At 38.8% G+C, this 12,293-nt stretch overlaps 1 protein-coding gene across 1 annotated transcript; it reads right to left on the minus strand.

The window, feature by feature from the left end:
- Positions 1-754: 754 nt before the first annotated feature.
- RH36 (RNA helicase 36) lies at positions 755-11,886 on the minus strand. Its single transcript, XM_010262273.3, has 6 exons — positions 11,048-11,886; positions 10,620-10,942; positions 8,756-8,959; positions 8,585-8,666; positions 8,260-8,358; positions 755-1,336 (listed from the first exon to the last, which is right to left on the minus strand). The coding sequence occupies exons 1-6, from the start codon at positions 11,654-11,656 to the stop codon at positions 1,169-1,171; spliced, it is 1,485 nt and encodes a 494-aa protein (XP_010260575.1). The 5' UTR covers positions 11,657-11,886; the 3' UTR covers positions 755-1,168.
- Between the last annotated feature and the right edge of the window lie 407 nt (positions 11,887-12,293).

A 12,293-nucleotide genomic window follows, 5' to 3' on the forward strand; every position in this document is an offset into this window, starting at 1 on the left:
TACCATCATGAAGTTCCCAACATAAGTCTACTACTACCAATGGTCATCGATCATCTGTTCGGTTGGCTACTTGGCTTTTGTTCCACTAATGGCGTTCTTTGGTTTTTCATTCTGTTCCATGCGGTTTGAAATTTTCACAAGCAAATAAGAGTAATGGCAAAGGATCACAAAAAGGGTAAAAGTGGGTTTTTCTTTAAAGTTTCAATGGCACTTATGGTCATGTAAAAATGATCTGAATGGATGGTTATTGGAGGGGAGCTATTTGTTTGATGACGACACCAGACAAGGGAGGTTTTAATCCAATTTGAAGGAATGAAAGTTTCAGTATTTAAGAGAGAAGTCGATGGGGGTTTAAGTCTTTGACCCTTTAATAAATACATGAAATTATAGGGAGTGTTTTAGTAAATGAACCTTACTTCGGCTTACCCATTACTACGGCTGTGCTTCAAATTTCAGTTTGCCACCAACCGTTTGGATAGCAAGTAATTTGCCGGCTGAGATTACACAGGATGCATCAAATTATCAATAGAGCTATTGTGAAGGTAGCAATTCCAACTTATGACCCAATCCACGTAATCCACCCCCACCCATTTAGGTTAAGTGTGAGTGAAGTGGATCGCACCCATTTAGGCTATACGCAAATAGGTGGTAAAAAGGGTTGATGGTTGAATGGGTCGATTGTAGTTCAATTCAACCCACACCCGATCCAATTACAGGTCCATGTGAAATAAACTTGTCTCAACTCTGCTGTCTTAGAGTCAAATTATCTGATCTTCAATCTCCATAGGGACCATGTCCAGCTCAAGATGTACAGATATTTATCAATAGCTTGATAATCTGATTGACTGCAGACAATCAGCAGACTTATGCATGAAGAATCAACGAATCAAATACATGGTCCCTCCAACAAAGCCACAACCCCAAAAAAAAAATCCAATCATGGCTTAGGGTTCACCATTACTTTACAGTTGCCATAGATTTGGTGTCTTGCATTGAAGACTTCTTTCTATACGAGAGGATTTTCATCCTATAGCTCCTGTTAACTTCGGCTCAGAGCTTAACTTCACCTCCTATAGGCGGTCCCATAAGCTCTTTCATAGGTTAAAATTTACCTCTTCATTCAATATCCTTGATCTTGCAATTCATTTAATCCTGGAATTTCCAATTTTTACTCCTTTCTTTTGGCAGATTTTTCCCTTTTTCTCTTCCTATTCCTTTTCTTCAATAACCCTTTCTCAGCTAATGTCTTCAGCTTTTGGGCTTTACGTGCTTTTTCCTGCTCCTCAAACCCATCATCCATCATCTTCATTGTTGCAACACGTCTTGCTTTGTACACCTGCAAAATGTGTGGTATTTTGTACTGTCAAGTATGTTTTTTATCAGTAAAAAAGAATTTTATTTAAAATAGGTTAAGACAAAGTTTTACAACAGGTAGATTGTACTGTTAAGTATGCTAACAAGTTGCAGTTGCAATTGCGTCTGTCCTTGAACAATTCAAACTAAACCTTGGGAACATTTAGTTAGGATGAAGAGAAGCAAAAATGCAATCAAATATAAATAATAGGTCATGAAACTACAATGTGTGAATCAATAAGACAAAACTTGTAATATGCAGTTAGAACTACACCCATAAAAAATGGACATTGCGAGTATAGTGGAATTCCAAGCATATAAATATCCCATGAGGGGTTTTGGGACCCCCCCCCCCAAACCTAAACTTTTTTAACTTGTTTATATAAAAGGGTTGGTTTTATGATTTTAGTCATGGTTCATTTTCTGCTAAGAAAAATTTGGTTCATTTTCTCCCCAACAATTAATCTTCTACTTCAAAAAGCTTCTTCCTGACCGTCTTCTTCCTCATTCCATGCCTCTTCTCCTTCCCCTATTACGAACTTCTTTAGCCTCTCCTCATTAGTCGTTACTCCTTTCAAAAGCTTCAAATGTACATTTAGCAAACTCCACACCTCCCCCAAAAGAACAAACCTAAATTCTTGCCAACTTTGACATCTCTAGCAGCAAAACTCTCAGATTTCTACAAAACTTCCCTTTTGGTGACTAGAATAGCCTCACCAGGTTTCTTTTCTTCCAAACCTCAACTGTCTCTTTGATGTTTGATCAGAACCTGAATTTTGTTCCCACTTCCCACTGTTCCTTCCCTTTTTCTAGTAGATTTTTGTAACATGCACTATTTGGAAATTATTTGCAGCTCAATCTTTCTTCGGCACTAACTCACCCGTGTAGCCATCTGAAATCACACTCCTTTTTCCGACCCAGATTGACTCCCAACCTGCCAACAACCACTTTAGTTTTTGAAATGTCCTCCCAGTATCCTGCCGCACTACTCTCTTCAACTTTACCAACATCCTCCTGGTTGCAAACAAACTCCAGAGTTCCCTCAACCCTTTCAACTACCCTCATAGATCCTCCTTTTAACACACTACCTTTCCCTTGAACCTTCTTCCTCTTTTCCTCCCCTGGTAATCTTGATCATAACAGATCAAACTATCTTCTGAATCAAAGAAAAAAGTACTCCATCTAGATTGGAGAAACTTTTCCATCCCATTTTTGACGGTGATGAATTGTGGCACGATGGATACATCATGAAGGAAATCTGAAGCTTAGCAAGAAACTGGCCAGCAACTTATTATTTTATATGGATAACTGAAAGAGTTAATTAATATGTAGTAAAAGAATTAGATATTTATAATGTACTCAGTACCCCTTAAGAGCAGGCTGTCCACACCCGTAACCCATTTACTTTGTTTTAAACAAACCAGATTACAACTAAGCACAATACAGTTCTGCCCTGTTGATCCTTCACTAGACCATTGGCCAAACCATTTGCTAGTTGTCTAGTCTCCCTCATTACACATCTGTAATTCTATGTTCCCTCCATGTTGTTCTTCATCCATCCCACCATCAACCTCCCTTCATCAATAAAAGTTTTCCAAGTTAAGCGCTTTGGCCATATTCAGCTCTTGTAGTACCATCCAGCTTTCAACAAATCACCTTGGCCTATTGAACCTAGCTCTTCCATCAATAAGTTTCCAAGTGCCATGGCCATTTTCAGCCTTTGCAGTACTACACCTATTTCAGCTTTCAACAACTCATCTTATGTTCCAAGAGCAGCTAACTTCTTGGCGAATGCTTTGCCCAAGCTAGGGATCAATTGTTCTGGGGAGGGGGGGGGGGGGGGGTTGTAAGAACAAGTAATGCAAACAGTTAGGAGGCAGATGATAGCATAGATTGAGGGATGCTCATGCTTGACATATCTACTTGCAACTCATTCTTTTATCATCATTAATAAAGTTTACACTTACTAATAAAAATTGAAGTAGGATCCTCTCAGTCAAATCATTATTTAGGATGCAAAAATCCCAAGCTTTATTTACAAAGAGTTCCTAGAATTACTTATGCCCTACAAAGTTGCTTTTTTATAGTTAAAGTAGGAATTTATTAATATCAATAGAATCAAGCATTATAAACAGCTCTTTGAGAGGCGTGAGCTGCAACCTCTCCTAAATAGGAAAATAAAGAGACAGAAAAATAAATCACAACTGAAGAAAAAAAATCACAATTGAGCCCAATACAGCTTATCCCTTTCCGCCCCTTGCTTGTCTAAGTAATCAGACATAGTATTAGCTGATATCCCCACCCATTGTAATCTCACATTCATGTTTCTTGTTAACCACTTGAACTTCTTGATTTCATTCCTGTAGAACCAAGAGATAGACTCAGGATCCATCAGCCATCTCACCACCACCACCTTAAAAGTTAGAATCACCTTCAATAACCAAATTTTCTACTCTTAGCTCATTTGCAATTTGGATTCCTTGTACTGCAGGGAGTAATTCAACCCTTATTGAATCTCCTACTCCAACAAGACCCAAGAATAAGGTAAAAAAAAATGCCATCCTTAATTCTAAGAACCCCTCCAATTCTAGAGGAGCATGGGTTGCCTTGACAACTCCCATTAAAGCTTAACCTGTCCTTTTTAGAGGAGTTGCTTGCCACCAGCCACCACCGACCATTTCCTCCAAATATCATCAAATGAGAATTGGTGAAAGTGCCCAAAGTCTTTAGCCAATATATTACCCTTGTCATTACACAGTTCCAAACTTCCCCTCTACTTCTCTCCTTCTATGAGAAGATTCTTGCATTTCTTCTTCCCAAAGGGTCCAAATCACCACTACTCTTGTACACCACCACATTACGCTTCCTCTTTTCTTGGGCCAAACAAAGGTTGATGAGTAAAATAAAAGTTTTACCTCCGTTGGCAGATTCCACCTGCATCCAAACAAATAAAAGAACCAATCCCAAATAGCTGCAACAAAAGGGCAAGAGAGTAGTAAGTGGTAACAATCATCTCCATTAGATTTGCAAAGTATACACCAGTTCAGGGAGATACAAAGAAACGGTCTTCTCTTTTGTAACATTTCCAAGGTGTTTACTTTCCTATAGGACACTTCCCAACAGAACGCATTGATTTTAGGGGGGATAGGCCTACTCCACACCTCCTTAATAGGGAAACATTAAGGATTTTGGGGCTGACAAAGGGACTTAAAAAGGGAGCCACAAGAAAAGAAACCTTTAGGGCGGAGGAACCAAATATTCTGTCTGGCTTAGGGGGCTCCAAATAAACATTACCAAGAGTAAACAAAAGCCCAGCCACTGAAGCAGACTTCTCATCCCTCAACCCTCTGCAATAACCAAAATCCCAATTCAAACCTGTAGGAGAAACAACTGTGAGGAATGAAAATGCAACCCTTTTTTTAATAAGCAAGATACAATCTTTTTTATACAAAGAGGGATAAAGATCCTTAAGGGCAACATTACAAACCCAAACATCCTCCTAGAAGCAAACAGAATTTCCTAAGCGCACATCACACTTGGTGATGTGGAGAAATTAAGGAAGAATACCATGAATAGCCTTCCAAGGTACTTACAACGTAGCCTAACATTATACACCAACATCCCAACCACTCTCAGAAATACCACGAATGCTTGCCACCATCTCATGCCACAATCACTCCTCTCCAAAGGCCATCTCCATAGCCATTTCCCTAAAAGTGTAACATTCTTATTAACCACATTCCCAAGACTCAAACCACCCCCCTTCTGCACACTAACTCCCACTTAATTAAAAGGTCTTTTTTACCCTCTCTGGCTCCCAAAGAAAATCCCTCATCACTTTCTCTATCTTTTTTACCCTCTTCTCAGCAACATCTCTTTGGTGAGGCACTTCTCCTTGGTAACCACCCAAGAAAAAAATGACTTTTAAGGGAGCTGATACTCTTCATATGGCCTTGAAGGGAAACAGCTGCTGAACATCTACAAGGAGACCCAAATAGCAGGACCTAACTGAGAAGCTACCAGAATTTGCCCACTTCCAGCATCTAGAGTCCTCAAGTTTGGGTGCTGGTTCCTAAACAAAGAAAGGGGTTCTACCACTTGGTCCAACTCCCAATCGTTGAAATTTCTCCTAAAGCAGGAGACCAAACTATTCTGTTGCCCTCCTGTACAAAGCAATCAGCAACAGAAGCCTGAATATCTTCGGCCATAATAAACAAAGGAACCTTTCTTTTAATGGAATGTCATCACACCATGGGTCGACCCAAAACCTCAACCTGCTTCCATTTTCAATTTTATAAGAAATACCTTTGATGAAATGGGGGTATACCCTGTACATGCCTTTCCAAATACTGCATCCATGAGACAAAGTGAGCCACCTGCATCCCATCCATTGTTGCTGAAACCATATTTTTCAGCAATTAACCTTCTCCATAATTCCTATGGTTGAGTGGTTCATTAAAAAATCTCCAGAACCATCTCCCCAAAAGTGCCAAGTTAAACAACTTCACCTTTCTGATCCCCAACCTACCTTGAGAAACAGGTTTACAGATCTCACACTCCTCCATATTGATTCCCGCAATGCAACTCTTTTCAAAGTTGATTTCAGATAAGATATCAATTTGAACTTTTTTATCAATTCCTTTAATTCACTTGCCTTCCTAATATCTCTCCCCACCCCCCAAGATATTATGTTATCATCTGCAGACTGAAAGGTGGGTAACCGGAACATTGTTTCTGCCTACTGCCCTACTCTCCAACCCCTTATCTCATCTTCCCTATCTGCTTTAAGGATTAATCTACTAAGCATATCAGCTACCAAAGTGAAAAAGAAAGGTAAAAGAGGGTCACCTTGCCTTAAGCCTCTACAAGCTGGAAAGGAATCCTTAACCACTCCATTAACCAAAACAGAATAGTGACAAGAGAAAAGGCAGCAAATCACCCAATTGCACCCTCTCCCCAAAACCATACATTCTCATCACCTCTTCTAGGAAGGACCACCAAGTCATAGGCTTTCTACATATCCAATTTACAAACAAAACCTTCCCACCTAGATCTCCTCATCTCTTCCACGCATTCATTGGATATCAAAATTTGGTCAGTTATTTGTCTGCCTTGTAAAAAGGACCCTTGAAATGGGCTGATTATATAAGGGAGTACTGTAATTCTCAATGGCAAGACTTCAGCTAGATACTAGAATTTTATAAATACTAGTCACTAAACTAATAGATCTGTAATCCTTTGGGTGCTTAGCATCAGACTTCCTCTCTAAAGTTGCTTTTATAGAGTAGATACTTGCACTGGGAAAATGCCTCGCCAGGGACTATCCGATTAGGAAAGGAATGGAGATTCGGACCACCAATGTTGTGCTTTGCTAAAATCAAACAAGTCAGCAAATAATTTATTCCTGCATTGTCCCTTTGTCTATATAATTCAGGGTTATTTACTCAATCTATCTTCGATCAGTTGGTGTTCCCAAGCTCAACGATAGATATGCTAACAGCCGGACATATTAGAGGAATTTAATTTATGGATACTTACATATTAAAGGCCTTGACCATAGGGCTTGGTTTTCAGAAGATTGTGGCTACAAAGCACTCTTGGATATCAAATTATCAATACATATGGGCTTCAACAGAGTGGAGCAACAATCAAATTTAATTTATGATCCTCTTTTTTTGCAAGGAGAATGGCATGTTTCTTTTAATTTGTTTATAGTTCATGCATTCTTCTATCATTTTTTTCTTGTTTATGCATTTCCTTAAGGCTTTTTTATTGGTATTTGGTGCAGTGTTTTAAAAGCGCAAGGGCCAATTTGCGCCTGAGGTGCAAGGCACAAGATGAGGCGCGTGCCTTTTTGAAGAAAGGCACAAAAATACCAAAAAAAGCGCTAAAAAAATAAAAAAAAAATGTCAGAAAATTAAAAAAAAGCAAAAAAATTAAAAACAAAATAAGCAAAAAAAAAGCACAATGTTAATAAAAAATATAAACTTAAATTTTAAAATAAATGTTTTAAAAAACTTATTATCTAAAATTAAATACATAAACATAACATGTAAAGCGTATTCAAGTGAAATTTTAAAAATAAAAGCAAACATATAAAGCATTTTTTAAGCATGTAAAACCCACAATCTCTTTTTTCCTTAATTGCATTACTTCAAGTAGCTAATGTGATGTAAATCATATTGCATTTTTTATTCTGAGTCGCCTTTGTACCACACCCCTCGAAGCAAGCTCAAACAAGTCCGTGTTAGGGTCTTAAATTCTTAGTTTTCACACCATAAATAATGATTTTGTAACTTTAATTGCCTTTTAAGAAAATATTTTATTACAATGAATGAATGAATGAACAACATTAGCAAATAGGGGGTTCTCGTTACCTTGAGGAGTGTGGCATGGGAGTCTGGGGGCAAAGCCCCCAGCCCAGCCGCTAGGTTCAAAAGCAGCAAAAAAGCGTGAAATTTTCAAAAGGTGCACGCCTGGGCTGAGGTGCAAGGCACATCAAGCGCACACCTAGGGCACCAGGCATGCGCCTTTTGAAAGGGTTGTGCCTAGGCACGCCTTTTAAATCACTGAATCAGGCGTGTGCCTTTTGAAAGGGGTGCACCTAGGACTTGGGTGAGGCACATACCCTAAAATGCACCTCGCCTGTGCGCCTAGGCGCACCTTTTAAATCACTGATTTGGTGTACGTTTTTAAGTTTGTTTATATGTATCAAGTTATATTTTTCTCATTGCATATTTACTTACCATAAATGGGCTGTACCTTTATATTCTTGATGTTACACAATTAATGAAAACATGATTCATCAAGAGATCGAGAGAGAGAATCAAGTCAGACCAAGATTTATCAATATCACCTAACAACTCTCCAGAAAATATTTTAGCTACCATCCAGTAAAGATCTTACCTCTGTGATATTAGCAAGCACTTCATTCTCTTTACATTCAAGCAGCTCCAGTTGTTTACCAATGACGGCCTCTATTTCATGAATAAGTTCTATGTCGCTCTGCAAATTAGAGGTCTCAAAAGTGAGATACTAATTATGCAAATATTAGTACACCCATATCCACAAATACTACTATGAAGTACCATTTTACTTCCCCCTAATGTATAAAACTCTTTATTCTTATAATGCTCTTCATATTTTACAATGCCTAAAAAAATACTAAAAGGAACTTCTCCCATGTTTGGATGCATCAAAAGATATAATCAGGCATCTTCTTTCTACAAACCTGAGTAATAAAGCTTACAGCTAGCCCACCTCTGCCAGCTCTTGCAGTACGTCCCACACGATGAATGTAGTCCCGTGGATACCTGTAGTAAAAAGAAGAACAAGTTCTATCACAGAATCATCTTTACAAAGAATTTTTTAACTAAAAAAAAGGCCTATTAGAAGATAAAACCTTGGAATATCATAGTTGATAACAAGATCAACTGTTGGAATGTCCAAACCACGGCTAGCTACATCTGTTGCCAGCAAAATAGGAACCTGACCAGACTTGAATTTATGTAGTGCAGCAAGCCTTAGAGACTGCGACTTGAATGAATGCAAAGCTGAAGCTGTCTTTTCAAGCTCTTCCAATAATAAACTCAGTAGGTGACAACTCCTGGTTACACATTATAATGATGAATTGAAATTTATCATTAAAACTATTTCACAATTTAAAACTCTATCACTAATTTTTATTGCCCTGACCAAATTAACTGCAATCCTGTTTATCACAAAAACAAAGGCAAAAATAGATGTTTTGAGCAAATAGATTCTTCTATTTTCACCAATTATACTGCCTACTTTTATTGTGTCTTTATTCTGCCTCAACCACTGAGCAAATTCCAGAATTGTGTCCATTCAATTATTCAATCTAAAAGTCAGCCCGGCAGCAGGATTTATGGTGACCTGTTTTTGGTATTAAAATAGTTGAGTCAGTACAAATTATAGGAATTTGGTTGGGGACAGAACAGTGTGCACATGAGGCCTATTGGTCATGCCAGAGAGAGCCTACAGTTCCACAGGATTGCCCACAAGTTTCCTCTCTTGGAGTGACACCAAGTGACCATCTTGACTACTGGGTCATTGGCATGATAACATGAAGTTAATATTAAAGAATATAACATGCATCCCAAGCATCCAATACATCATCTGAAATTTGCGAGGTGTGATTACTTTATATATGGTGACATAAGGGGCCATTGCACCAAGCAAATAGTAATATCTTGGGCTGACAAATGTGAGTATGCAGGTTTGGGTCTGGGAGCAGTCACTTCATGCAAGAAAATGCCAAGGTTATCATCTGTATCCAATCCATCCCTAGATACTGGACAGATGGGAGACCAATATTGGGTAACGGCCCTTAAATGATGGCAACCACTTTCTTGACATAATAAAGGAACCTCCCCTCTCACACATACACACAAGTCATACTGGTGTCATGATACTGCACTTCCTATTTCTGTTTACAGCTTCCTTTTTCTTTCTAAACTAGACATACTATAAAATTTTCCCTTTTTTACAGTTACCAATACACAGGTGGTACATTTCAGGTTTCTGTCTTTCTTGCAATTTCCAGAACCAACAGAAAAACTGTTACTAGTAGATAAAGAAGCTGAAAACTGCAAATTATATCTCCAAGAATTAAATGGGAGAGTTTTCAGAAATCAGAATACATACAGGCTGAAAAACCATTCTGAATTGTTTCATCTGGAAAAAAGCATAACATTAGGAAGTGGTAATCTACTCCAATTTGAGTAAGATCATTGAAGACATTGTTATGGAAAGTATGAGTACAAATTCTGCAGATTAAGTGTTGTCTAGAGTCCTTTGTTTTTGGGGATACTAAGATTGCATGGCATGAAGCTAATAATCATAGAAGCAGTTTGTTATCATGTTCTCCTCATGTATATAGAGACTATCTTATTCCATGTCTTCGTGGTGAACTTGTTCACATCATTAAACAACATGTCAATGGGTATAAAACATGAAAGTACATCACTAATGCATGAAGTTAGAGTTCTTGCCAAGGACCAACTTATCCTCCAAAAGAGTAAAATAATGGCCCCCAGAATGGAAGGCGAAGGTGGAAAAACCTAGGTGTAATATTCAATCATATCAAGAGCCACAAATAAGATTTATCATTATAAGCATTAAGACATGATTTAGACAACATAAATGGTAGAACAAAATGTTTAAACAATGACAACAACAGCAACAGCAGCAGAAACTAGAACTAGCATTAATATTAATATTAAACTATAAAAGATTAGTAGTACCTGCAGGTGGAAACAAATATGATGGCGGAACGGATACCCATCTCCTCCATTTTTGACAAAATGTGCAGGAGATAAACATCTTTCACATTTTTGGGCATAAATAAGTACTGTTGTTTGAGAGATTCAACCGTCTTAAAACCCTCATATGCCTCATAAAAATATGCCTTATTTGCAGAAACCTCCAGTAATGTTTCTAAGTTGCTAGTCATTGTTGCAGAAAACAGGAGCGTCTGCCGAGCTTTGGGCAAGCATTGGAATACCACTTTCAATTCTTCTTCAAAACCGACATCCAAAACTCTATCTGCCTCGTCCAAAACTAGAAACTGAGGAAAATCAAAATAGAAGCAAACATTCAAAGATTTCTATAATACCTTCAATGAACTATTAACTGCTAAAGAAAGCAAAGAAAGTTAAGAACAATTCATTACCTTGGTCTTGGAGAACACTGCAGGAAGATCCGAATTCTCCTCAAGCAGGACTTTAATCCTCCCCGGCGTCGCAATCACGACATGTGGCCGCTGCATCAGCTTCTGCGCCTGATTAAGCATGTCCATTCCACCAACTACCACAGAACAACGGAGGTGCAAGCACGACCCAAGAGCTCTAAATTGCTCGGCTAACTGGTACGCCAGCTCCCTCGTCGGCGTCAGCACCAATGCAAACACGCCATACGGATCCTCTCCAAGCCGATGCAGTATCGGCAATGCAAAAGCTGCCGTCTTTCCACTACCAGTCTGTGCTAAACCCAGAACATCCTCCCCAGCGAGAATTCGAGGAATGCAGTGTTGTTGAACTGGAGTCGGTTTCTTCATCCCGAGCTCCTTGCAGGTCTGAACAGCCCATTCGGCAAGACCCAGATCGGAGAAACTGCAGGAAGTGCTTTGGGGATTTGTTGATTTCTCTAGTTTGTGAGAATGAAGTTGAGGGTTTTCGGTGACAGAAGAGGGTTGTTGTTTAGAGGATTTGGGGGTGAAATTTCGGGAGAAAAGAGGGAAATCTTCATCAACTAGAGCTTCCGTCCCTGCTTCTTCAACCATTCTTTGTTGAAATTTTGGAAAATCCTCGAGGGTTTCCTGTTGATGATAGTTTGCCGGCAACTTTAAAGAATTGATCGTTTGATAAACCTAAGTCCCAAGGCTCCAAGAGAGACGATGAAAGAGTGTGTAGGGTTTTAAAACGATTAACGATAAAAGGAGACCTACAAAGTACAAACTTTTTCTCAAATCCCTGCCCACAGGACACTACCGCCGTGTAGTTGGAACAACTCTGCATTGATGAGAAGAGTGATATTTACAATGCTCACTAGACCTCTTCATCGGCCGGGTGGCCCGCCGGGCCGGCCCCCGGACGGGCTTGAACATCCTTATAGGCCCGCAGGCTTAAACTCGGGCCAAAAAGCCCGGTCCGCAATAAGTTCGAACTGGGTTTGGGTTTTGTCAAAATAGCCCGGCCCGGACCGACCTAAAATTAGACTTAAAATGGGTTATGTGATTAATGTTCATTTGAATAAATTTTTTTATTTAAGAATGTAAAACTGTTTTTTAAAACGTAAAAGAAAGGGAAAAAAACCATCTTGTAGGCCCATTGTTCATTTAAATAGGAAAAAAAAACATCTGACTTTTTAATTCTAATTTGAATAGGGAAAATTGTAATTTTTTTATTAGGTCGGGCTTC

This window comes from Nelumbo nucifera, chromosome 7, assembly GCF_055504915.1.
Source record: "Nelumbo nucifera cultivar China Antique chromosome 7, China Antique-T2T, whole genome shotgun sequence".
In the NCBI taxonomy this organism is placed as follows: Eukaryota; Viridiplantae; Streptophyta; class Magnoliopsida; order Proteales; family Nelumbonaceae; genus Nelumbo; species Nelumbo nucifera.